The sequence below is a fragment of the Doryrhamphus excisus genome, linkage group LG1 (assembly GCF_037039965.1).
Source record: "Doryrhamphus excisus strain RoL-2023G ecotype Guam linkage group LG1, RoL_Dexc_Guam_v1.1, whole genome shotgun sequence".
Classification (NCBI taxonomy): Eukaryota; Metazoa; Chordata; class Actinopteri; order Syngnathiformes; family Syngnathidae; genus Doryrhamphus; species Doryrhamphus excisus.
The window spans coordinates 896,861-923,644 of record NC_136357.1 but is presented as its reverse complement, the minus strand read 5'-3'; the positions used below and the strand labels follow the sequence as shown (position 1 = coordinate 923,644).

The following is a 26,784-nucleotide window of genomic DNA, read 5'->3' as shown; positions in this document are numbered from 1 at the left end:
CTTGGCCTCCCAGCGTCATTTCAAACCTCCTGTCACCTGCTTTTGCTTCTCACAGACGGACCCCCCCAGCCAGCAGCACGTCCACATTCAGAAGGAGCTGTGGCGGATCCAGGATGTGATGGAGGCCCTCAATAAGCACAAAGAGCAGAGACAGGCGGATGCCAGCATGGGCTTGTACGGGCCCAACTTCGGCAAGCAGAGAACTGAGGTGAAGCGCCGCCACGACAGGAGCACTGTACGGCAGGGGTGTCCAAAGTGTGGTCCGGGGGCCGTTTGTGGCTCCTAGGGAATATGCTACACAAAAAAAAGTTTAAATATTGATAAGGTTTAGCATATCTTATACGGTACCACTCAACAGTTTGGACGAATCCTCTCATTCAAAAACTCGAAAAAAACAGCCTGCTTCTGTAATTATACAAATACTCATTATTAATCATGATAATTATATACGATTATTAATCGTAATTGTACAGTCTTCCCTCATTTGTTGTGGTTAATTGTTTCCAGGTAACCCGAGTTTCCACAAAGTAGGATTCAATATTAACTCATTCAATATCAAAAACCTATTTATAAGTTTTTATAAACCCGAACGCCCAATCCTAAAAGTTTATCTATACGCACAAAGAGGTGATGACGCAACTGCACCCTAATGATGTCACGTTTAGAGCAGGTTCAAACCATAAAAACAACCACAAGGTGGCAGAAGTGCATTTGATAAGAGTGTCAAAATGTTTTAGTTGGGAGCTGATATTTTCCTGAAACTGCTGATTACTAAAAAACATAAAAAGGTAGAAAAAATATTTTTTTTTTCTAGTGAAAGACAAGAGTCTAATCTTTCTTTTTTGGTAGGTTCCATATTTATATATCCATGCCTTGATAAATCAGTCACAACAGTCGAAAATGGCTGGGATTGATTGAGTATTTATAATATGGCAGAAGTGCATTTGATAAGAGTGTCAAAATGTTTTAGTTGGGAGCTGATATTTTCCTGAAACTTACCCATCTTCTACTGCTGATTACTAAAGAACAGAAAAAGGTAGAAAAAATATTTTTTTTCTAGTGAAAGACAAGAGTCTAATCTTTCTTTTTTGGTAGGTTCCATTTTGGTAGGTTCCATATTTTATATATCCATGCCTTGATAAATCAGTCACAACAGTCGAAAATGTTGTGACTAGAGTATTTATAATATGGCAGAAGTGCATTTGATAAGAGTGTCAAAATGTTTTAGTTGGGAGCTGATATTTTCCTGAAACAGTCGAAAATGGCTGGGATCGATTCAGTATTTATAATATGGAGTATTGTAATATTTTTGTCGTTAGGGCATTAGAAAACCTGTTTACGATCTTCACAATCCCCCAGCCCACTGTGGAGGTCTCACCGTGGACCAGTTGGAGCTTGGCCAGACCGCTGTGTCACCTTGCGTCCTTTCCTGTCACGCCTTGTTTTATCCCCAGGACGACGACGTGGTACCCCCACGGCCGCCTTTACCCCAGGCCTACGAGCCCCACCCCCCCACTTTGCCCTCCCATGCTGGCGTTCGCTCAGCATCCCTCCAAAGAACCGAGGAGAGGAAGGCTAATCAGAGGAATGGCACACACGGCGTAAGCTTGTCCACCTGATGACCTTGCCTGCAGCTGCGTCACTTCCTGTTGTGGAGATTTTTTTTTACTTTACTTTATTTTGACGGCTACGTCTTTTAGTTGGATTGCATCCCTTTTATTTGATCTCATTTTTCCATATTTTTGTTTTTCCAGTCATCATTCGGTTAAAACTTCACCACCAGGATGGTTTGACCTGGTAGACATGCTTGTCTGGGTGTTGCAAGCTTTTTTCTTGTGATGTCGACAGCTTGTCTTACCCTTGGTTGTCAACCATGCCGGGTTGCCGGATCATGCCGGATCATCGTCCATGATTTTAGTTGTCTCTGAAGTCATTCTCTGGGATGAAAAGCCATATTTCCCCCTTTACTTTAAAAAGTAAAGCAGCTGTTTATCATTGATTGGCAGGGGCCCGACTACCGACTGTACAAGAGCGAACCGGAGCTCACCACAGTGGCCGAAGTGGACGAGAGCAACGGAGAGGACAGATCCGAACAACCTGCTGACCACCCTGCTAACAAAGGTGCAGCCACTGTAGACCACACTCTTCTGTCTCTCTTTCTCGGTGGTTAGCTCCTAAACCAGGTGGTCTTGGCTTTTTGGTCCAAGCTGTACTTGTACACTGAAGATTAAATAATTAGATGTCATCTTTAATCTGTGAATAATTTAATTTAATCTGCTACATATTTGCATGTTTTTGATCAAATCTGTTTTTATTTATGGGGGGGGGGAAACCCGTCTGCACAAAAGCTTACCAACTCAACTGCTTACTTCACTCATAATGTGCCACCAAAAAGAACAATGCAACACACAATGGAAGTGTACTGTACTATTTTATGCAAATGTATAACCCGCAAGGCATGCCGGGAAACCCACATGCACACTTCCTCAACAGGAGGTTACACAGCAGGCAGCAGTGGAAATTAGATGTAGCATTAGCATTAGCGATCAGACAATTTTCATGCATTTTTGTGCATCATTGCTGGAGTTCTGAATGTGGATGTTTGGACTTTCTCCACCAGGTATATCCTACCCGGTAGGCATAGTTCCACCCAGAACCAGATCCCCAGTGCCTGAATCATCCTCCATCGCGTCCTATGTTACCTTAAGGAAGAGTAAAAAGCCTGACTCCAGAACGGTAAGTCACTAAAGTTAGTCACACAGTGATATTAGTCTGCAGAGTTTCCTGTTACTTACCGTATTTTATACTAGGGATCGACCGGTATGGTTTTTTTGGGGCCGATACCGATTTTCTTCCATCACTCTCAGCCGATGGCCGATTTAGCTCGGGTCGATATTTGTGGCCGATACTGCTTTTGATCCCTCAATTTACATGAAAAACTGACCATGATAACAAATATTCCAGGTCTCAAGTTTAAACAAATATTTATTGAAATGTAAACATTGAACACAGTAGGATTCAGCTTTCTTAAAAACACATTTAAACGCCGTTATCAACTTTAAAAGGAATAAATATTCAACCATGTGCAAAACATTTAAATTTATCTAGCATCGATGTGATGACTGCTCCTCCGCAGCGTGACGTGCAAAAAAAGCAATATATAGTAGATTTTCCTCCCGTGGGGACTCCGCCGACCACTTGCTGTTTTGTAATAGCCCTCCTAACTGTTTGTTGTGGTCCTCCAAGCCAAAGGTTTCAAGCTCGTGTGCGGCAAGGACTCCACTCACCACATGTCCCGGGTGTGACCAGTCCTCCCCAAAACGGCTCATTATAAAATGAATAAGAAGCTTGGTTCATCCAGCTCCCCCCCACGCACACGATCAAACACAGCAAGTGTGTTATTAGTGGGCCCCGCTGCAGGGCGTGGCCTTTTCACTCGGTTTGCACTCGTCTATGTTTAACACCAATGAAGTGGAGAATTCAATATGAATGAAAGTCCATGAAGCCACGAAGTGTCTGTTGCACGCATGTACTGCTTTTGTTCCACTTAACTGCGTAGCCTGCAGCGCTAAGAGGCGCTAAGAGGCTCTCAGAGTTCAGTTCGGGCCCCGTGGGTACCGGCCCCTCCAACAATCTGGACAGTAGCTGTAGCGTCCTCCAGCGCTGGACTGAGTCCAGACTTAGCAGCTCCCTCTAGCGTGGCGCCGTGCGTGGAGTCAACGTCAGCCTCGCATGCTCGGGCATTAAATGCCCGCGTCTGAGTGCGCCTGCGTGTGTGCCAAGAGAAGCGTGCCGCTGCACAGCAGCCTTTCATTCAGGTTGCCTCCCGAGCTCTCGTTCTGGCGTGCACGAGTCAACGTTGAAGACACCTGAAGCGCGATCATGTGTGATCCTTACGGTTGTCCCGTGTGGCCCCCCAGGAGCGTCCACACAGCGCCGTGGAGCATCAGCTGTGCGCTCTGGAGAGCGGGCGGCCCAGGATGAGCGTGGAGGAGCAGCTGGAGAGGATTCGCCGCCACCAGCAGGGTGCCCTGAAGGAGAAGAAGAAAGATCTCCGGGTCCGTGGTAGCAGCGAGGAGAATGCGCTGTCTCGTAGCAATTCCTTCACGAAAGAAAACCACTTCCGCAATATGCAGGTGCGGAAGACGGATGCTATTCCCACTTTGACGTGGAAACAATCTCGGACTGTTGTTGATGCTTTTTGTGAATATCTTGCCGCAGTCCCAACAGAGGCGCCGGGATGAGGTGATGAGCACCGACATTCTGGAGTTGGAGGCCTCGCTCAGGCAGCAGGAGGTGGTGAGGGAGCAGGAGACACCCGCTGAGGAGATAGCGCGCCTCAAAGAAGCCTCCAACTCCTTTAATGTGGACCGAGAAGTACGGCTGAGTCATTCCCACACCGGGCGTTCAACCTTCACGGCGGCGTGCGTGAGAGGTTCTTGACGGGCAAAATGAACGCCGCGCTCTCTCTCCGCTTTCAGCTGTCTGTGCCTGACAAAGTGCTGATACCCGAACGTTATGTGGAGTCCGACCCCGAGGAGGCGCTGAGCCCCGAGCAGGAAGCTGACAAGCAGAGAAAAGTCGACCGCATCAAAGCTCTCATCGCCAAAAACAGGTAACCACGTCACTGCACTCACGTCCTACGTATGTACTGGGGCGCTCCCATCCATCGATGACCCATCGGTATCGGCCGATATCACTACGGCTGTAAGAAAATATCATTTTGGCGATATATCACAATACTTTGTTCCACGATACTGTATCGATATTGTATGATATGGATATTTTTAGGCATTTTTAGACCTCCGATCGTTAGGTGGCAGCATCAATTAGGCAAGGACGTTGAACGAGCTTCACGAGTGAAACGTCCTCACACATAAACACAGTTCAACATGGCCGAATGCCAGCACATAACAGCGGCCCCTGTGTGGACACATTTTGGATTTCTACACAAAGTAGCACTACATAAAGTGCAGAAATGGACAAAACCCATGCCGTTTGGAAAATGTGTCATAAAGTATTCGGGAAACACGACAAATCTTAGCGAGACACCATGAGGACCTCTGAGGCCGCTAGCAAGCAATGCCAAGGTCTTTTTGTATACTACACAAGTAGTTCTGTGATATTGCAGGTATTTTTGTTTTTCAAATTGATATCACTATTTTGTTAAATAATGCTTATTTCAAGCATCCTGAAAGGACTTTTTACTGATGTTAGTTACTTTGTTCCACAAAAATACTCTTCTGATGGTGGATAAGTCAGGGACTGGATACTATGCATTTTTTTAATTTTTTAATTTCATTTAATTTATTTGTTTTTTATGTTTTTTTTTTTTATTTAAAGCTGGATGTTAAAGCTTTATTTATCCAAATAAACTATACACTTTAAGTTTTTACAGAGGAAAGGTTGTGATACAGCATAACATGCTGTTCTAATGGAATAAAAATGTGTTTATGCATATTGCTGACGTATAATGCATAAGTGCATATTGCTGGTGTCATTCAGTTAAAACAAAAACAATATTGCCTTGTTAACAGTATCATGATAATATCGTGATATATCATATCGTAGCGCCAGATTCTTGCCAACACACATCCCTAGATGTCACTGAAAAAGCTCAGTTTTGTAATAGTTGTAGATTGAATCCATTCCACTCTGTGTACCCCCCCGTCCCGCAGCATGCAGAATGTGATCCCCAACGTAGCTTTAAGCCCCGTGGAGACGGAAGAGGACGTCAGCCTCCAGGAGAAAGAGAAGATCATTAACATCTCCTACGAGCTCGCAGCAGAAGCCTCCAAACGCAGCAAGCTGGTTGCAGGTAAGAAAGAATAGAGCCGCAGCATTTTATATACGGTACGTCCTGGATATTTTAGAACAACGCCGAGATTCCTTCGCTTACTTCCCTTACTTCTCTATCCTGTTGTATTAACAAGCTAGCAGTAGGAATCCATACCTAACTCTCAAGAGTACACTCACCGTACACTTTAGTGGCGTGAAAGTGCATTTATAGTTGACTTTTAGCGTTACAGTTTAGTTTAAAAAGACGTTTACTACGCTCCGTGTCGCAGCCGCGCTCCCGTAAATTCATTCAAAACCTCATTTCGCTTCGTAAACAAGATGCTCGATGGAGACGTAATTGCATCGTAACCCGCAACCTGTAGACCACCTGTACTGATGTCCGCCTATTTTTTACAACTAAAAAAGGGTCAACATCAAAGACAGCGACAGGAATAAAGGAACTAGTCAATTGGGTTTTAATTCTTGTGGATGTGCAGATGTACCTAATAAAGTGTCCAGTGGGTGTATTTCAATGAGGACTTCTGAAATCTGCGTGAACTTGCTGTGTCTCCCAAACAAGTGGGACTAAACTTTAGTTTAGTTAGTCATTGATTCAGAATAGCTGCTCTGCCGTTCGGATACGCTGCCTGGACTTGAACGAGCACTCGCCGCCCTCGGAGCACGACCGTGGCTCCCTTTCTCCATGACGTCACAGCTGCCGACTTGAAAGCGTCTGCGTCGCCATGACCAACCGCCGTGCTCAGAGCTGGCGTCCGATCCACGGCTGATGAGCGGTCATGGCAGCAGATGCCAAAACAAGAGATTTCGAATCAGCAAGGGATGCAGATTAGAAACTAAACAGATGCTCTCGCTGTAACCGCACCATCAGTCACCGGTTAGACGCTTACGCTGCTGTAGTCAAAGTGGGGAAAGGAAGCCCACGTCGGCGTGCTGGAAGTGTTCATGGCAAAGGGCCAACTGTAACTATCAGCTTACTAAGAACACTTAACTAACAACACTAGATTCATCACACGGCAACTTAACACTCAAAGGGTGTGCCTGACAAATACGTATACATGAACCAGTATGATTTTGTAATGACAACAATTTTTTAAAAAGTTTTCCCATAGTCTGTTGTGTCTGAACAACGTATTCATTGGGGTGCTGCAATGACGTCAGCCTCCCTCTGGGCTCTTGATTATAACGGATTATGCGTCGATGATGAAGTAGCTGCTGTTTATTATATAAACTCGTAATGTTGAATGCAATTATATTTCTTCTGTACCTTTTGATTGTTAGGTTGCTGTGTGATGAGTTTAATGTTGTTTTTAAAACGACACCGTGAGTCAAACTGTTATATTGAGTAATGTCCATGTCCATGATGCCCCACGTCCAATGACGTCATTCAGTGCTTCCAATCTAATATCTCACCCGAAGACGTCCATCCTTCCATCCATCCATCCATCCATCCATCCATCCACCAACATGATGTGTGTTGTTGTTGCTGTGCCTTTTTTTGTTGTGTTCAACTTGCTGCTCTGTTTTGTTTGCAGTGAAAAGCCCGTCGTCGTCATCCTCCCCACCCCTTTCGCCGCCTCCTAACACCCCCCCTCTGCTCGCTGACGGGTCTCACTTCATGTGTGTGTAGTAGCACCAGTAAGGGCTTTCATCATCATCAACGTGTTTGTTGCATGTGATGCCTTTCTCTTTAAGACTAGACCATGAACGCTGGACCATGATGGCTTTACATCCTCCTGCGTCTACGCTTTGTGTCCTTTGCCCTCATTTGGAATCTTTCTCTCCTCAGCGCAAGCTCTGGCATCAGTCAAAACCTACACATGAAGGAAATAAGAGCGGGGACAGACCCAAGGACATGGCCACCTTGTCTCCCAAGGTCGTAACCCGACTTGTGTGTGATCACTGTGACATTTGAAGCACCGTTTAGGTTGCTACCAGCGTGTCCTTCTCATTGACCCGCCCCCCCCCCCCCCCCACACTGGTTTTATTCTTATTTTTTCACCTTTCATTACCTTCATTTTAAATTATTTATATCATTTAACAGCCTGTTTGAGCTTTTAGTTGATTGATGTCTTTATTTTAACATTTAACCATTTCATGTGGAAACATTTGTTGCTCGGCAGGCTCCTGCAGATGAAGATGTTGGGAATCATTTCAAATGATGACACTCGCGTTGAATGTTATGGCTTGAGCCACTCTTGGCTTTGTTTGTGTTCAGAGATATATTTAAATTGAGAGATGCAACGTGTATGTTTGGCTCTATTTTATAATAGTTTTGTAGGCCTAGGCTGGAGAACGATGTAAGCACATGTTAAAAGCAATACTGGAAGAGTTGCTGAATCCGGCTTGCATTTTTGTCTGTGTACAAAGTGTAATTAAGAGGCTGACTATGTATATAACGTTCTTGCTACGGCAGGATGGGAGCATGTATCCAACCTGTGGTTACATACTAAATTTAATTTACCAATGTTATAATCCCATCTGTTTTATATCACGATAAATAAATGTTTTTGGTCTTTATGCCTCGTTATCTTGAATTAATTTTACAACTGAAGAAGTCATTAAGGTATCTCAAAGAGTAAGTAATAAACCAATTAAAACAAGCATGGTGCCTCAGCAGCGGCAACCGACTTCAATATAATGAAATTGCGCCCTCTGCTGGTCACGTAGCTAACAACAACCTTGTTATACATACATACAGGAAGTGTCACGAAATAGTGGGACGTGACAGTAACACGTGGTGCGTTTAAATGGCAAGTCAACGTTCCGCCCACTGCCGCCGATGTCCAATCACAGGGCACCTTGTGCGACACTCCGCCCCTTTCACTGACGCCCTTGACTGTCTAATTTGCATAGCGAAAGTGTCGGCGCGGTATGTCTGCCACTGAAATGGCGGCACCCGCCACCGAGTCCAGTCCTTCGGTGGGTGTCGCGAGCGGTGCTTCGGTCGAGAACGACGCCGAGCTCGACGGCCGAATACACGCGGAAACGGAGGAAACAGACGTCTCCGCGGAGCCGAAAATGGCGGAGGCCGGTGAGGCGGCGGAGCAGGCCGCTAGCAAGGCGCCGGCTCTGGAGGTGACACCCGCTGCCCAAGACACTGAGATCCCTCCGTCAGACCCGCAGCAGAACTCCGGGGAAGATAACGCTGACAAGCCGAAAGGAGCTAAAGAAGAGCCCGGGGAGGAGAGCCGATATTCGGGTATGAACTGCGACAAGAGCAAAGCGAGTTGCGAAGACGACAAAGTGAACAGCGGCGATGGGGAGCTGGGGGAGAAGAGGCGACCCAGCCTGGAGATCTCCTCGTCGGACGGCGAACCGCTCAGCCGTATGGACTCCGAAGACAGGTAAGAAGTTTGGAACCGGGGGTGTCCGCAAATCGTCCACTCTAATACGCCCACTCTAACTGGAAACAAATGTATGCAGTATCAAATATCAGTTTATTTTAATGGAATCGTTGGTATTGTGTCAATGTAGTATCCAAATAGGTTACAAGGCATTCATTCAGAGACTGTGTAGTATTCTACACTAGGTGTCAGACACACAAGCACCAGACCTGATGACCCCAACAAACAGCTTTTACTGAATGATCTCTCACAACAGGCACAATAATCCCTCACACAGGCGGTTGTTGCACCTTTAACCCGCGCAAAGCTAAAACTCAACCCTGAACCGTCAATGTCACTTCCTGTCCACCCGCTACTCTGCTCCCCTGCTTGAACACATTTACACCAACAAACAATCATGAGCCTTATTTATTTATTTATTAGAAGGTGGTAAACTTGTTTTACAGTGGTGTCATTGGGCCTATTTTAGGGGGGCTTCAGACTCCCTAAAATGTTCTCTAAATAATTTGATATTTTTTTATTGATTTTTTTGTTTGTTTTTTTACAAAAAAATCTGACACATTTTATATAATAGGGCTAAAGCATACTAATAAGCAAGCCAGTAATAATACTAATACTAGCCTACTACTGCTACTGCTAGTAGTGCACTCGAAATACTTCATACTGTAATATTTATTTACATGTAAAACAACCCTGTTATGTGTTGTTTTTATTGTTTAGCTGTAGTAGCTGTCACAACAGCAAGATATTTGCATCCAAGTGAAAGTTATGCTTGAAATGTATCTTTTTCCACAAAAAGCTGGTTTTCTCCGTTTTAGTCAGGAACTGATATTTTCCTTAAACTTAGCTATGTTCCACTGCTGATCATTAAAGAATGGAAAACGTAAAAACAAATGGGGCTTCAGTCCCCCTAAAATGTTCTTAAGACCCCCTAAATAATTTGATATTTTTTATTTATTTATTTTTTTACAAAAAAAATATCTGACATTTAATATAATAGGGCTACTAGTAGTAGTAAGAATCAGTAGAAGAATAATGATGATAGTAATAATGGGTTCTTGTTTTTAATTTTTTTAATTTTTTTGAATGTACTACATTCATTCGTATCCTTTGCATCTCCAGGGGGCTAAGCCCCCCCCCCGTCCTCAGAACCTAGTGACCCCCCTGATGTTTTCTGTGCTCCAACAATAAAAATATTTTAAGAAAGAATCGTTCTTCGAGTAAATTCACTTATCACGGTCAGGAACAGTGATAAATGAGGGATAACTCCACTATTGTGGGACGCTTAAGACTTGTAGTAAACTGACGCCTAATCCTTCGCTTTCCCCGCATCTCTGGCTCCCTCGGTAGCATCAGCAGCACCCTGATGGAGATGGAGAGCACGGTGTCCAGCGGCCGCTCCACCCCGGCTATGATGAACGGTCAGAGCAGTGCCGGTTCCTCTGCTGCTAAGACAGTGGCTTACTCTTGTTGCTGGGACCTTTGTCTGCAGTACTTCAACTCCAGTCCTGATCTTGCCGAGCATATCCGGGGCGTCCATGTGGATGGACAAAGAGGCGGGGTCAGTAGATTTCGACATTGGACGTGCAACTTCAAACCACCCATGTGTTCTGTCAAAGTCATTTTAACCCACAGGGAATCATGTCGTGAATCCGCTACATGAATGGAGACGTTCCACCAAGTCATCATGAACTTTCACATTTGATTTGATTTGAATCCACCATCCAACACGATGTCCGCCAACCCTTGTCTCCGTCTTTCAGGTGTTTGTGTGTCTTTGGAAAGGTTGCAAGGTCTACAATACTCCCTCAACCAGTCAGAGTTGGCTCCAGAGACACATGCTGACCCACAGTGGAGATAAACCCTTTAAGGTGATCCTTCAACACTCAACATTATTCCATCCCGTACGCTCCGTCTTCTCCACGCCTCGGTTCCAACTGTGCTTCAAGAATATATTAATGAACTCATTCGATACCAATCACCTAGCCATAGCTTTTTATAAACACAAACACCCCACCCCAAAGGCGTATTTTAACGTATTTTATCATTTTTAGTCAAAGACATGCAACTGCACAGTAATGGATGTCATGGCCACAAGGGGGCAGAAGTGAGTTGGCTAATTCATTGGCAGGTAGAAACACACAAGCAGGAAGTGGAACAAAAGTGGGAACAAAAACACACACAGTTTAGTTCCAAATGTAAACACTCTAAATACTTCATACTGTAATATTTGTTATTTACATGTCAAACAACCCTTTTATGTGTTGTTTTTATTTTTTATTGTTTAGCTGTAGTAGCTGTCACAACAGCAAGATATTTACGTCCAATTGAAAGTTATGCTTGAAATTTATCTTTTTCCACAAAAAGCTGGTTTTCTCCGTTTTAGTCGGGAACTGGTATTTTCCTGAAACTTAGCTATGTTCCACTGCTGATTAAACAAATTTATTTAGAAGGTCGTAAACAGGTTTTCTATGCTGTAATTATGAAAGTATTCCATTTATATATGAGTAAAACTTTGACTATAGGGGTGCTATTCCCTTTCTAGGGGGTTCTAATAGTGTTAGAATGTATTTAGAAGGTCGTAAACAGGCTTTCTATGCTCAAATTATGAAAGTATTCCATTTATAAACAAGTAAGAAATAATATGGGTCTAACTTTGACTATAGGGGTGCTATTCCTTTTGTAGGTGGCTCTAATAGTGTTAGAATGTATTTAGACGGTCGTAAACAGGTTTTCTATGCTCTAATTATGAAATAATTCCATTTATATATGAGTACAACTTTACCTATAGGGGTGCTATTCCCTTTCCAAGTGGCTCTAATAGTGTTAAAATGTATTTAGAAGATTGTAAACATGTTTTTTCCATGCTCAAATTATGGAAGTATTCCATTTGTAAACAAGTAAGAAATAATGAGTCTAACTTTGACTATAGGGGTGTTATTTGCTTTCTTGGTGGCTCTAATAGTGTTAAAATGTATTTAGAAGGTTGTAAACAGGTTTTGTATTTATATATGGAATACATTTATTCTATTTTATTCTATTTATGTATGGAATACAGGTATATACAGGAATTCCATTTACATATGAGTAAAACTTTGACTATAGGGGTGCTATTCCCTTTCTAGGTGACTCTAACAGTGTTAAAATGTATTTAGAAGGTTTTCTACGCTCTAATTATGAAATATTCCGCTTATATAAGTGATGCACAAGTAAGTAATACAACTTCATGAAAGTTAATTGAACAAGGTTGCGTCCGGAACAAGTAACCGCAATAAATGGGGGGGATTAAAATTGTGGTTTGCATCCATTTGAGTCCATACGTGCTTCATCCACGCTCCCTAAACATCATTCATCAATCATGACTGACGTTTTGAAGCACAGGGCGGCATGTGTTTACCTGTGTTTTGTCTGCCAGGCTGCAGTAAATACCCACAACCTTGTCTTGCTCTGTGCCGCAGTGTGTGGTTGGCGGCTGCAACGCAAGTTTCGCTTCACAGGGAGGGCTGGCTCGCCACGTTCCCAGTCACTTCAGCCAACAGAGCTCGTCTAAAATGGCCAGCCAGGCCAAACTCAAGGAGGAGTCCCCCTCCAAGGCGGGCCTCAACAAGAGGAAGAAACTCAAAAACAAACGCAGGTGCTCCCTACGTACGTAAACCAAAATACACACGACACAAACATGGCTTCACTCGGGTGGACCAAATCATCGATATGGGAGATCATCGTTAAACCATAGAAACAATTTAGCCGTGTCCGGCAACATTTTGAGCGGCCGTCATCGTCATGTCGCCAACCGACCGAGAATGATGCTCGTTTTGTTTCGATGTTTGACCCCCACTGTCTGTCCACCTCACCAGCGAGGCCCCATGACTTCTTTGATGCCCAAACCATGGACGCCATCCGTCACCGAGCCATCTGTCTCAACCTCGCTACTCACATCGAAAGCGTGGGCAACGGCCACAGCGTGGTCTTTAACAGCACGGTGAGTCTCTCGCCTTCAGCCGGTGGTCCTCATCCTGTTGAAAACTCCAAACCAATCAGCTAAAACAGGAAGGATGAAGCCACACGTGTATTTATGTACTTTATAAATATCTACCTTGGGGGCGAAAAGGAAAGGACTTTTTATTAGGCTGCGTTTCCATCTATGCACTTTTATTTTTGGCCATCAGGGGGCGTGAGAGTTTCACTTTTGGAAACATATTCATTCAAGCTGCTGTTTTTATTTTTAAACTCTGCACTTTAAGTGAACCTTTTTTTTTGCCTGAAGGCTTGGTGGTGTTGTTCTCTGAATCAAACCTCACAAGAAAGACAATTGTATTGTACGTATAGGTGTGTATGCTACCCCTACCATTCTATTATTCATTAGTCTTGTAAATATAAGCATAGGAAATACATTTTTCATCACAATTTCATTTATAAATTTCATTTATTGAAGGCTTAGTTTACAAATTTTCTTTTGGGTCAAAATTGCATTGACACACATTCTTCTGCAGGCTTTCTCAGGCCGCATCTGGCCCCCAGGCCTTGAGTTTGACACCCGAGAAATAGGCAAGTTTTACTGTATAACTGTAAAATTTTGATGGTTATATTTGTGCCGGGGCTGCACGGCGGTCGAGTGGTGAGCGCGGAGACCTCACAGCTAGGAGACCCGAGTTCAATCCCACCCTCGGCCATCTCTGTGTGGAGTTTGCATGTTCTCCCCGTGCATGCGTGGCTTTTCTCCGGGTACTCCGGTTTCCTCCCACATTCCAAAAACATGCTAGGTTAATTAGCCACTCCAAATTGTCCATAGGTATGAATGTGAGTGTGAATGGTTGTTTGTCTATATGTGCCCTGTGATTGGCTGGCCACCAGTCCAGGGTGTGGAAGACAGCTGGGATAGGCTCCAGCACCCCCGTGACCCTCATGAAGATAAGCAGTAGAAAATGAATGAGTGAACATCTGCGCTAGTCCTTGTTGTTCCACTAGACCAGGGGTCACCGACCTTCACACGACCTTTCCCGGTGACCTTGTGCCCTCTTCAATACTACAACGACCTGGTCAGTGCAGCATGTAGTCACATTCCAGTGACTGCTATTCCATGACAAATTGACGCCATGAGGCTGAATGGTCGCCTTGAATGAATGCTATTTAGCATATTGTTTATTTTCCCCCTCAATCAGTTAATTGATCTCATTATACATTTTAATTGTGCTACGTCGCTGTTGCATGCCACTGCTGGCTAACCTTGCAGAAACAATTAGCGTGTTCATGAGATGTAAAATCCATGTTTACCCTCCAAGGGAAAAGTGGCAAGCATCTCCTGAGGTGCTTTTGATCTTGTAATGTAGCATCGCATCTAATGGAGCTGGAGATATGAAGCGGAAAAGCTTCATTTTTTTTTGTTTTGTTGTATGGCAGATGTACAAGTACACATAACAATGGTTTTACTGCATTGCGCACTATCGGCAGATATGAAAGTGTGACGTAATGCGTGTAGTTGTGATTAAAATACTGACTGGAATTTTAGATGAGGTCATTTATTTCGTATCGTTGGCCGTGATGCATGTGCAAATTAGTGTGACCATTCCAGCCTGCCACAAGCCCATAAAAACAACAAGCTATGGTCAGTAATTGGCCCCCGGGCCGCACATTTTGTACACCCTGGTTTACGTATTTCACCGTTAAGGCTAATTGTTACCAAATAACGGGAGAGTTGTCTTAGCGCTATGGCCGTCATGAGCTGCACGCTTCTGGAGGTCCACTGCCGCAGCCAATACTTCGCCTTTTGTGTTTGGCCGTCGAGTAAATACATGACGTGTGCGTGGCATGTGGGAATTTGGAGCGGAGTTACGATGCACGAATCCATTCATGGCGGCTCGGATGTATTGGTAGCGGACTGCGGCGCTAATCCGTATGCGCAAGTAAACAGACAACACAGCACGAGAGGCGCTGGAGACTTTTGGTCACAAGCTTGAACGGAAGAAGACCGCCAGCGGTGGGAGAGTAACAAATATAAAGATGGACGCTTTTAGAAAAAGGACAGGGAAAGAGGTTGAGGTGAATGTCCGGGTCATGGAATCGGAAGATCTAGCTGAGTATATGTTCTCCTTCCTCGCCCTAGAGAGTTGTGGGTGAGAAGGAGCACCACGGGCCCCAGTGGACTCCTGCAGGCCAGGGACGGAGCAGAGCCGCGGGGGTTCGGTGGAGTTTGGCCAGTGAGCCCGCTGACATGCTGGAGCAAGTCGGCCATGTTTATGATGGGATATTTTTGTTATTGCGCCAATCTGCGTCATTCCGCGCTTCACCCCCTGACACAAGACAGGCACCCAGTTAGAACAGGCCTGCCCTCCCCTGGCTGCGCTTCTGCACTTTTCATGCCTGTTTTGGAGCCACTCTGATGTTCTTTTCACAGCGCCGACTCCCCTTTTCGCTACCTCCCCGCCTCCCTTTTCCTCCCTCTCTCTCTCGGGCGGTCACGAATCACTTCATGCTGCTGGCACAATAATAAGAGTAATCATAATCATAATAACACGGGACAAGCTAAAACTCAACTCTGAACCCGCAGCATCACTTCCTGTCCCCGACAAGGTAGACTATGTTATATGCCTCAACCCCCCCCCCCCCCCCCCATAATGTAAACCTTAACACTGCAGCTGAAATACTCTCTGTCCAGATGTTTGGGAAAAGTCAAGAAAATCATTTCGGGGGTGAAAAGTGACAAGTTCAAAATCACGCCTTGAGGGGAGGTCTTTTGCTTTTTTTTTGTCCTCTGTTTGTCCTCCATGTTCTCCTCCAAGCAGTTTTCCATCCCTGCCCCAGCCAGTCTCTGGAGTAACAAAAATAATTTCAGATATGCAAGTGCGTAAGAACTTTTGTGAGCTCATTCAGCGTCCCAAAAATAGACTTTTCCCAACATGAAAGAGCCCATTGACGCGTGAGGTTATATCTGTGGCTATTTCTGATACTCCAGGTTATTTTTCCAGCTCTCGCTCTTCCTACCGACAATATTTGTGTGAATTCCGTGCTAGTTTTACTGTAAACTGAGACAGCAGGATGGATGGAATGATGTTATGCAAAGAAAAGAACGAGAAAAAAACGTTTCTCTCGCAAGCATTAAATGGCTAAAGTAGGGATGACGCGTATGATCATGCAGCTTATGATTCCAGTGATGTATACCTACAACACAGACTAGTGAAAAATGGATGCAGTAGCAGTATCTCACGTGTCAGCAACCATCTTAGGGTATCTCCTGAAGGGGCAATACTACAGAAACGAAACTTGGTGCTCACCGTCTGCTTCTTCGTTGGTGTTTGTGGCTATTTGTTCGGGTCTGTGGATGAAGTATTGTACTGAAGACATACTACAGTAAAGTCTCGTTATATCGATATCGGTTAAAACTACTTATTACGATACTATTTTCATTTCCCGGCAAATTTCTAGTCTTTTATGATATAACTAGCTCCGTTAGTACGATACACGGTTATTATGATAATCCGGTTACTACGATGCCCTTTTCATCTCCCGCCAGCCAGTTTGGTCTGCTTATATCGATACAAAAGCAGCTTAAATCAATCTTTGCTTAAGGATTTCAATACCAAAAATGTGTCCCGGTAACCGGTAATCACTACAGCGTAAGTTTATTTTTATTTACTGTAGTACAAAATGTATTGTAGTACAAAAGCATGCCAGATACGCAATCCATGAACTCAAGGAGAAAATTACATGCCATATCAAAGATCCGCCCACTTTTAATGCAGTTCGGCGCAGGATCGGATATATGGATAGTCCGGTTATATCGGTATTTTTTCCGACTCCCGAGAATATCGATATAACGAGACTTTACTGTATTATAAAAATGGCTCCCTTTTGTGATATTCTGTATCATATGATATGATAGTCATGTATCACCCCATCTACATGTTCGTGTTTCTCCACAAGAACCAGGAGGCAATGGAGGCCGGGAATCCTGACGACTATGTGACCCCCATCTGTTGTGCTGGCTTCTTTTCATTCATTTCAATTAGAGCTTTAATGTTTTAATTGGCATTCGAGTTCACATGGAAAAAAATGATAATGAATCAGTCATTCAATAGAATTTCTTCAAATGCCTTGCAGCGCGACAGGGACTAGGCTACATTGCTTGCGCGTGCATTATTAAGCGCTCTCACATTGCTTATTAGCGTTAATGATCAAGCCGTGTATCACTCGCTGAGATGTTTGCATATGAAGCCTCATTATTCATGTGAGGACCATGAGGGGGCTTGCCTTTGAAGATGGGTCTCAATGAACCAGTGGGACTTCTGCAGGCGTCATTTTGGTCCACAGTTTGCTTTGAAATTTCCCATCAACTGTAATGGGTTAAACTGTCTCGTTCACGTTTGTTATTGATGATGCAGATGACCGATTATTAGCCAAACCAAAATGATACCTGTACCGGAGCAAATGACCTGGAAAGAGTTGATGGTTTTTGTGTCCGTTTGTATCTGTGTAGGTGCTCGCCAAGAGGAAAGAAGGATCGGGAAAAGTGAAAGTCCTTTTACACTGGACGCCTGAAGACATGTGAGTACTCTAATAATATATACCATAATATTTACAGTGACAGCATCACAATACACTGATAATAACAATATTGGGATGAAGACCATGATTTTGCTGGGGCAATTTTATCTTGTCTGGCGCAGCTTTTGGATCAGGAAATGACCAGTTGCTGCTCTGCCAATGGAATTTGTGCATTCCTGGCGCTAAACATTTCCACTCTAAATACAGACAGAAACGAAGGAGACTAACGAGTGGTGGGTATGGAGCGGGAGCTCGGAGAAATGTGTGAATGTGTGAAAATCGAGCTTTCGGGGCTGGACAGTGCCGGCTTTCCACTCGCATATGCGCCTAGAAATGCATTGTGCATGTAGGAACTATAAAAAGAGAGCTTGCGTGCGAGTACAGAACTCAACCCCGTCTAGGGCCCTATGATTCCCGGGTTAGCGGAATCACGGAATCGGCCAATAAAAACAGTTTCTACCGTGAAACGCAGAATCTAGAGGAAATGTACATCATGTGAATGTAATGCTGTCATTGTGATGAGAAGGAACATTTGTGTGGGGAAGCATTTTCACGGCGGACATCACAAACACCAACCCCCCCTCCCCCCTCCCCCAACTAAACGTGGGGGAAGTTGGCGAAAAGCCTTTGAAACTCCCTTTCTCTCTATTTTGGAGTGTGAACGGAAGCTAGCTAGTTTGGCAGAGCATGCTAGTGCTAGGGTTGTGTGTGTGTGTGTGTGTGTGTGTGTGTGTGTGTGTGTGTGTGTGAGGCCGTATGAGTGTTTTTTCCACCCTGCTGTTTTTTTTAGTGCCGGTCAACAAGCATTTTACCATGCCTGCTGATGTCGTGCAAGTTCAGAGTGAAATAAGGACGAGAGGCACATTTATTCTTGCAACCAGCTCGTCGTAACCTTAAAACTTCCCTCCTTCAAAATAAAAGCATCCTTTGCCATATTCAATGGCAATGGAACACACCACTACATTTTATTTACCAAATACCCATGCTAATACGTATAAGTATGGCTTCAAATGTACGGTTTGATTTGGAATGGTAAAACCGTACTCTTAAAATTCCTAGCAGGTCATGAACATTGGTATTCCCAGCTTAGTTTCACACAGCAGCCACAGCTCAATGGAGGGGAACCTTGGTGCCAGCTCATTGACCCATTGGGCCGAAGGCCACGCAGGTCCGGTGCTGTACTTCCAAACGGGGATCATGTCCCTGCAAGTAAGCTTCACAGACTACTGTGATGCTCAGTTGGGCTGCTGCTTTTCTACTGCGCTCCCATGAAAGCTTTTGCCACGGAGCAGAAGGATGTGAACCGTAGAAAAATGTAGAAGCAAGCAGAAAGATCACAATGACTGATGTGAGAAGAAGAAAGATGATCTGGACTAAGAAGATCAGGTGATGCATCAGGAAGCAGATTGCTGCTGACAGCTTCTGACAGCATCCTCCAATCTCCATCACTTTCTTTCAGAGCAATATGGAGTCAGTATGTGTTGGTGGTAGTACTTTTGTAGTAGTAGTCGTAGTAAGCTGTGGGTAGAAGAATGGCCGACATAATAGGCGACCAAGTGTCACGACCTTCACTGCCGAGGCCAGACTCAAGTGCTTCTAAATGCCTGAGCCACCGAAGCCATTTTTAGCAAGCTAATGTGGGCGGCCATGTTATTAATGCTGGTGTTAGCCTTTCACATTGTGACTGGAACTCATTAACTGTGTTTGGATTAACAAGTAACTGAAGGTTATCAACCACAGTGAGCACTGACATCCTACTGAGCAGTAAAACATTGACCCCCACACATACCCTACACACTGAACGACACATAAAATGACATTGTAGAAGCTTTCATCATGAACATTACATAACATATAACAGAACATTTACAAACAAAAAATTCATCATACATCACCTTAACACTCAAAAGGTATACATCAGAAATATTGTATATACAAACATGTACTAAAACAAGTTTAAAATGGGGTGGGGTGAAGGGACAAAATTGTAAGTTTTCCCATGGTGCATTTCATTGGAAGACAAGAAGCATAAAAAATGGTGGTTGTCCATCAGAGCGAGCCAGAAGACCCAAAGGGATGCTGACTTCATTGCAGCAGGACGGGAAAAACATATTGTAGATATTTTTTTTTTCATTTAAGACTTGTATTAGTGCATGTTTGTATGCTTCTGAGCTATACATATTGAGTGTTAAGTTGCTGTGCGATGATGACACTGGGAGTCAGACTGTTATGTTGTTATATATAATGACGTCCAGCAGGAGGGAGACAGTGCACCGATAGCTCGTGAAGCTTCTGCCAAAAAAAAAAGCGCCACCATGTTGATGTCACAAGATTAGGACGTAGCCATAAATTAGCTGCACCACTCTATAAACCGCAGAGTTCAAAGTTGAAGAGTAAGGTAGCGGCTTATACTTTAATACCATAATTATTTTTCATAGATGATTGTTTGGTGCGAAATGCCGTTCCGCACTCGACTCTGACCTGCTTCTCTCTGCTTTGCAGTGAGATGTCTTTTCAAATGACATTTGGATTCTGCCGAGTTCCAAATAAAGCCTTTTAATATGCTTGCAATTTCATTTACACTGCGGCTTTGTGTTGAACTTATTGCTCCTGTCAGCTAGCCTTGGCGGCAGCCATCAGTCCGGATTGGAAGTACGGGCTTCCCTATGGCAGCCCCCACCCCCCCACACCAAAGAGACCTCACTCACAATATGCATTTATGCCTCGCCAATAAAGACAAATGAGATTCTCCCCTGGAAAAGAAAAGACATCCCTTTTGTCTTGATTTGGTTTAGTGTCAAGTGTGCACAGGATGGAGTGATTGTGTTGGTTACAGTGGCACTTTTAGGGCGACTCCAGAATTGAACAAAAGCATTCAAAACACTGTTGACTGTTTACTGCATGTTTAAAACATTGTGAAGTATACTTTGCACAAGGACACTAAACCCAACATTAATGCTGCGTTAAAGGGCAGCTCTTTGTCATCATGTCTCCCCTCCTAAAAATGACAATGCCGCACACATAGAACTACACGCCGCACGGTGGATTAGTGGTTAGCATGTTGGTCACATCATCGGGAGATGAGGAAGTCCTGGGTTGGAGTCTCCGCTTGGGCATCTCCCCGTGAATGCTATCCTATGCTAACTTAATTGACGACTAAATTGTCCATAGGTGTGAATGGTTGTTTGTCTATATGTGCCCTGTGATTGGCTGGCCACCAGTCCAGGGTGGACCCCGCCTCTTCCCACAAGTCAGCTGGGATAGGCTCCAGCATACCCTTCCTAATAAGGCGTTAAAGGCATAGAAAACGGATGGACGACATGCAACATTCAGCTCATTCAGTGTGGTAGCATGGCTCAGCATGGCTCAACCACTTGATGGTTGCGAGTTTGGATCCTCCTTCAACGCATGAATAGGATATTTCAACATGGATTCAGTTCAGCTTCAGTATTTTCTACTGAAATTGCTTCTGGTAGTTTTTCTCAAATATTAAAACCAACTTACAGTCATTATGGCATGTATCATGTTGAATGTTGAGGAGGAATTTCATTTTGGAATATGGCTGTAATATTATAATATGTGGAGAAAGTGTTTCTTGTTTTTGAATAGAAATTGCTTTTTTCCGTATTGCACACGTTTCTTTCCAAATCCGTAACAAAGTGCAAAAAAAGACACCAGATGAAGTTTCTTACGTTTGAGTCAGATTATGATGCATGGTCATAGATTTGGTTATTGATATCTACTTTCTTTGCGTCATAGTAAATGCAGATATTTTTTTATGCTTTGATGTTGCTTGACTGGCTTGTAGAAATGCAGAAGCCATAAAATAATTGGTCATATTTTATATGTGCTTTACGTCTCCTGTCCTTTTCCTGACCTTGGTCAAACCCTTAATACATTTTTTTTTTACCATTTTTTTTTTTCCTCCAGCGGCTTGAATGCACTGCATGTGAACTACCTTCACGCCATCTCAGCAAACGGACTGATTAAGCATGTGAATAAGCCATTTGGCAGGGTGTCAGCCCGCTTGGCTTTGTGTGTGTGTGTGCGTCTGTCTGTCTGTCTCAGGGGGCTCCAGCGATGACGCACATAGTGACGAGGGGAATGCTGGGGGTGGAGACGAGGGGGTGGGTGGCTGAGGAGGGAGGAGAGGCACGGTCGACTCGCTAAGCTCTTTGTTTCCATCTTCTGCAACCTGACTTGCCACGCGAGTGCTCGCACCCTCCGTCCTTTTAAGGGGATCATGCTGACGTGGGTACAGTAAGGTGCAGCCGAGCACTGCAGCACATCATATATATATATATATATATGTGTGTGTGTGTGTGTTTGACACCGCCCTGTATCTCAGTCTTGAAGACGACACTTGGCTCATATGTGGAATTGCTCCCATAATGCATCATTTAGATTTCACGGCTAAATGCATGCACATACTGTAAGTAGAATACAGAGGTTTTGTCCTCTCCGGGCTGGTGTATGCAAACTCTGCAGTGATTTGGCTTTGCTACCAGAGGGTCTCTTTGTCCATCCAGGGCTCGACAATAACGAAGTACCGATGGCCCGGGGCAAGTTAAAACAAAATTGGGGCAAGTAAATCCAATCAGTGATATTCCCGTCGGACAAGTGCACTTTGGCATGCCATACTGCCAAGAATTTTTTTTTTTAAAGCGGTTCTTGTTGGGTGTTGGTAAAACACGGACTGCGTAATTCCGCTGGTAATTTGCAATCCTTGCAAATCTTGAAGTAGACCAATAAGAATCGTTTATTTGTTCGCGATCAACCAATCAGCGATGGTTTGACTAGGAAAACATCTATCATGGCGTCCCTGCCAACATGGTCTAATTCTTCAACACCTTGTGAAGGAAACCAGCAAAAAGTGGTGAACCAGTGCCTCCTAAACAAGTATTTTATTAGCGGAATTAGCCAATCAAATGATGGCACAGGTGAGTGAATCACATTGCTGGGACAATTTGAAGTGGTCCCAATGAAACGCCGCCCATTAGATCCAATACCAAGTGCTGAGTTTGCACAAGCTACAAAATCTAGCGCTTCCATTTCTCGGTGGATTTTTCTCACCTTTGCTTCACAAATTATTGTTTGACCATTGAGCATTTTTTTTCTGGATTAAAAACACTTTACTAGTACACAAATGTGTCTATTCAATAATGTTTCATTGTGGTGCACAACTTCTAAATATTACTGCTGATGAATTATCAGCATATCCGGGCAAGTAGTTCTCACCTTAAGGATTCCCCATGGGCAAGTCATTTTTATATTTAATGTAGAGCCCTGCCATCTCACTCATGTTGGCCCAGTTATCATCCCTCCTTTTCTTGACCTCCTCAATGCGGCTCATTCCGGTGACCACATGTTCTCTGGATGTGTTTTTTTTTTTTTTTTTTTACAGTCTGCCTGACGTGTGGGTGAATGAAACAGAGCGATCTCAGCTGAAGACGAAAGTGGTGCACTTATCTCAGTTGCCGCAGGACACCGCCATGCTGCTGGACCCAAACATATACAGGTGAGACGTTATACATTATAGAAAGAGGATAAACACGTGTTTCCCATGTGATAAGAAGCTTGGACGTATTTTAGAGTCAGGGAGTTAGCGTGCAGGGTTTGGGCCGTGTGTGCGGTCCGGAACACCAGAGGGCGCTAAGGAGGTGGGTCATGCCTGTGTCAGTGAACGTCTCAGTGGGATCATTAAACCAATATGGCAATCAATATGAACTGCTTGAGTTTTGGGAATTGTTTGAAAATATATTTCTTTTGTTCTGTAATAATATTTTGAGTCAAATTATTGGATTATTCACAACAACACACATTTATTTATATTTACTGTATGATCCTATGTTAAACTTCTTAAAAAAATTGTCATTCCAGAGCACTTCCACAGAAGAGACAGAAGCAGAGGTAAGCTGCACCCACTCTGTAATACTTTATCATTAGTTAGAAGTTCTTTAGGCATACGGAAGGGTCAGGTAAGGTGATATATGAAACCATTACAATCACCAGCTTCACAAACTGGTACATTAAAAAAAATGTTTATCATTGAAAACTCATAAAGTTGATGACATGAACTGAGAAGTTGTGACTTCATAATTATTCCCGTTACAGTAGATCCTCGCAGTTCAGCATTTACGACCTCACAAATGTCCCAGTTTTTGGGGTTGAGGGGATATATAGATATATCTATACCTTTTATATTTAGTAATGTTCTTTTTGTTGCTTTTTAAAATCAGAAAAATATGCCTTTTTACACAGAAAACTCACCCCAAGTCGTAATAATTTACAAATATATGACAATACATAACAAAAATGTATTTAGCGTTGAGATTTCCCACTTTCTTTAGCGGTCCTTGAACACACCATTGTTGCGGTGAGACACCCAACATTTGTATGTTTTTCCCATCTGAGCAACACATTCATTGGGGCGCTGCAATGACATCAGCCTCCCTCTTGACTCGGGGTCATTTGGCTCCATCTGGTGGACAGAGGCAACATTGCCACGCCGTCCCCCATTTTGTATGCTGCTTATCCTCCAATGAAGTGGCTTTCTCTTTTTCATTTGACATTCATATTGGCACATGTTTGTATATTTCCGAGGTGTACCTTTTTGATGAGGGCTCTAGAGCAAATGTTGAACAGAAAAGCGGGGTTTCTACTGTATCATTTTGCACGCTCACGTCTGAGAGAGCGTGTAAAATGATCTCCTTGTCGCGCCACCAAACCATGTAAAGAAAGTCCTTTGGCCCAAAGGTATACATGGCAAAATAAATAACAATATATATACTTTATATACACAATGACTTCAACAGTTGACCAATGAGTGCCTTTGAAACGCATGTGTAAGGACATATGTATTTCCTAGCAAGTGTTCTAATGTCCATAACAGTTTTCACTTTGACGTCACTAAAAGCATCTCTTGCGTTCTCTCTCACACTTGGGTGCACTCAGCCTGTAAGGACTCGTCTCTGGACTTTTTTTTTTTTTCTCACTGGGATGGGACACTCGTCATTGTCTCTGCTGACAAGCAAAGTGGTGACGATACCAACTTTATGGGAATATTTCACACAGGAAACAACGTGAACTTTTTTTTTTTTTCTTCGTCAAGAAAATGGAACTTGGATTTTTTTTTACCACAAAACAAAAGAGAAAACTCTGATACTTTCTAGTGAAAAAAAAACAGTTTGGTGCAACCTTGTCTAAACGATACTTTGTACTGTTTTGTGTCAATCATATATGCAAATTTGTAACTTATTTTTATAACAACAAAGTTATTGTGGATGGATGTGAGCGTTTTCAATAGAATTACTGTGATAAGCTACGGACACTTGTGTGTGTGTTTGTGTGTGTGTGTGTTTGTGTGTGTGTGAAACCAGTCCATACAGTATTACTATTTAAACCAGGGGTGGACAAGCTACGCCCTGGGGGCCACATCCGGCCCAAGTCCACCCGATCTTCCCAAAGTACTTCATTTAAACTCAACATACAACCTGACATCATGGCTAGAGCCAACCTTTTGATGTAATTTCGTTATCTGACGTGGTCTGTTGTTTACAAAGTGCTCCTGAAAAAAGGGACACAAGCACATAATAATAATAATAATAATAATTAATAATAATGAAAATAATAATAAAAAATATAATAATAAAAATAATACAAACAAAACAAATAATAAAAATAATTACACAAATAAATAAATATATAAAATATTTAAATATAAAATAATAACTAATAATAGCAGATTGCATGACACTTTTACAGAGTGTAATTTTACGTGTAAAATATATAGTCTGGCTCCCCCCGCCAATTTAGTTAAATCAATGCGGCCCGCGAGTTTGCCCGCAAGTTTTATGGTAGGTTCCTTCCTCATTAATGACTGCTATTTTTTTCTACCTTATCGTAATCCGGGTAAGTTTGGTGGAAACGTACAAGGTTTTTTTTTGGAACCCTGATGTCAAAAAGGAGCCATACGGTCGTCTGGATGGTCGACTGGTAAGCACCCCCACTCCTAACTGCCCCCCCCCCCCGGCTTGTACATTGTGTAAATCCTCCTTGTCTGCCATGGAAGCACTTCAAAGCCTTTTTAAGCTACTTTTGTTTCCTACTGTACGTTGTACCATTTCAGCGGGTGTTTGTGTTTCTAATAAAACAAGGGACGTGACACAAGTTGACAAATATACACGAGGTTGTTTTTACAGATGAAAATGGGAGTGCAGAAGTTCCAGAAAGAAGCAACACTTGTGTTGTGGTTTCAATGAGTTCCTCGTGTTTACATTGGCAGGGTTGGCTGCCTTATTTGGCATCCGCTCGCTGAAACAAGCTTTGGGACCACGCGGCGAGGAAGCTAATGACTAGGCCAGCAGGCTCTGCCTCTGTCGGCCTCGGCTGAAAGCGGAGTTCACGGAAAGGTCTGCTGTGGCGTTGTGCTTGTCCACTTGCTGCTCTCAATTGGACTTTATTGAAACGTCGGCTTATGGAGTTGATGGTGAAACCAAACAAGTCGAGCTGTGTTTGCGTATGTTTGACTCCATTCGGACTTCTAAAGTCCTGCTAAACGTTGGAAACCGGTCATTGCTCACAGATTTTTCTCACACGTATTCATTCTCACCTGAGTGCCTGTCTATAGCAGGGGTCTCAAACTCAATTTACCTGGGGGCCACTGGAGCTAGGGTCTGGGCAAGGCTGGGCCGCATCAGGTTTTCCAAAAAAACCAAAAAAAAAAACGCATTTATTAAAAACAGAAAAATATACAAACTTTTTCAGTGCTTTGGTTCCGATTTTCTACAATAAAAGCTCTGATAAAACATTCCACTGTTCTCAAATAGCTTAATTTTTATTTTTCTGCACAAAATCCTGACTGAACTTGCATCTACGTGGGTTGATCTGACAAATATTTAAGTTGATTTGATCAAACGTAGAATGACTCCAGCTTCTGCTTGAACACCAACAAGTAGCCAGCAGCTGTTTAAGTCTGAAGGAACAGAAAAATCCATCGGCCACTCTCTGACGCTGGGAACACCGAGGAAGGTTGGATTGCAAGGTTTGCGTAGAGCACTTAACGTACTGTATTATCACGCATAGTGGCGAAGCCGTAGTACAC

The 26,784-nt window shown here is 43.5% G+C and overlaps 2 protein-coding genes across 15 annotated transcripts in view; both read left to right on the top strand.

The window, feature by feature from the left end:
• The window catches only part of LOC131131339 (pleckstrin homology domain-containing family A member 5-like), a 78,375-nt gene extending 70,059 nt beyond the window's left edge, over positions 1-8,316 (top strand). For 10 of the 14 annotated variants that reach the window (XM_078789435.1, XM_058075966.2, XM_078789626.1 and 7 more), the window contains 10 exons: positions 56-208; positions 1,455-1,601; positions 2,007-2,121; positions 2,621-2,736; positions 3,921-4,136; positions 4,222-4,377; positions 4,482-4,615; positions 5,679-5,818; positions 7,332-7,434; positions 7,586-7,730. In XM_078789435.1, coding sequence (XP_078645561.1) covers positions 56-208; positions 1,455-1,601; positions 2,007-2,121; positions 2,621-2,736; positions 3,921-4,136; positions 4,222-4,377; positions 4,482-4,615; positions 5,679-5,818; positions 7,332-7,426 — 1,272 coding nt within the window. In that variant the 3' untranslated portion in view covers positions 7,427-7,434; positions 7,586-7,730. Of the gene's footprint in view, positions 1-55; positions 209-1,454; positions 1,602-2,006; positions 2,122-2,620; positions 2,737-3,920; positions 4,137-4,221; positions 4,378-4,481; positions 4,616-5,678; positions 5,819-7,331; positions 7,435-7,585 lie in introns of all 14 variants that reach the window. The other 4 variants (XM_078789767.1, XM_078789787.1, XM_078789602.1 and 1 more) reach the window with 2 other exon arrangements.
• A 251-nt stretch (positions 8,317-8,567) lies between these two features.
• LOC131131340 (zinc finger protein aebp2-like) lies at positions 8,568-25,006 on the top strand. The gene is made up of 9 exons (XM_078790327.1): positions 8,568-9,143; positions 10,494-10,704; positions 10,907-11,014; positions 12,602-12,788; positions 12,998-13,122; positions 17,614-17,681; positions 23,086-23,199; positions 23,562-23,591; positions 24,636-25,006. The coding sequence occupies exons 1-9, from the start codon at positions 8,671-8,673 to the stop codon at positions 24,640-24,642; spliced, it is 1,323 nt and encodes a 440-aa protein (XP_078646453.1). The 5' UTR covers positions 8,568-8,670; the 3' UTR covers positions 24,643-25,006.
• The last annotated feature ends 1,778 nt before the right edge of the window (positions 25,007-26,784 follow it).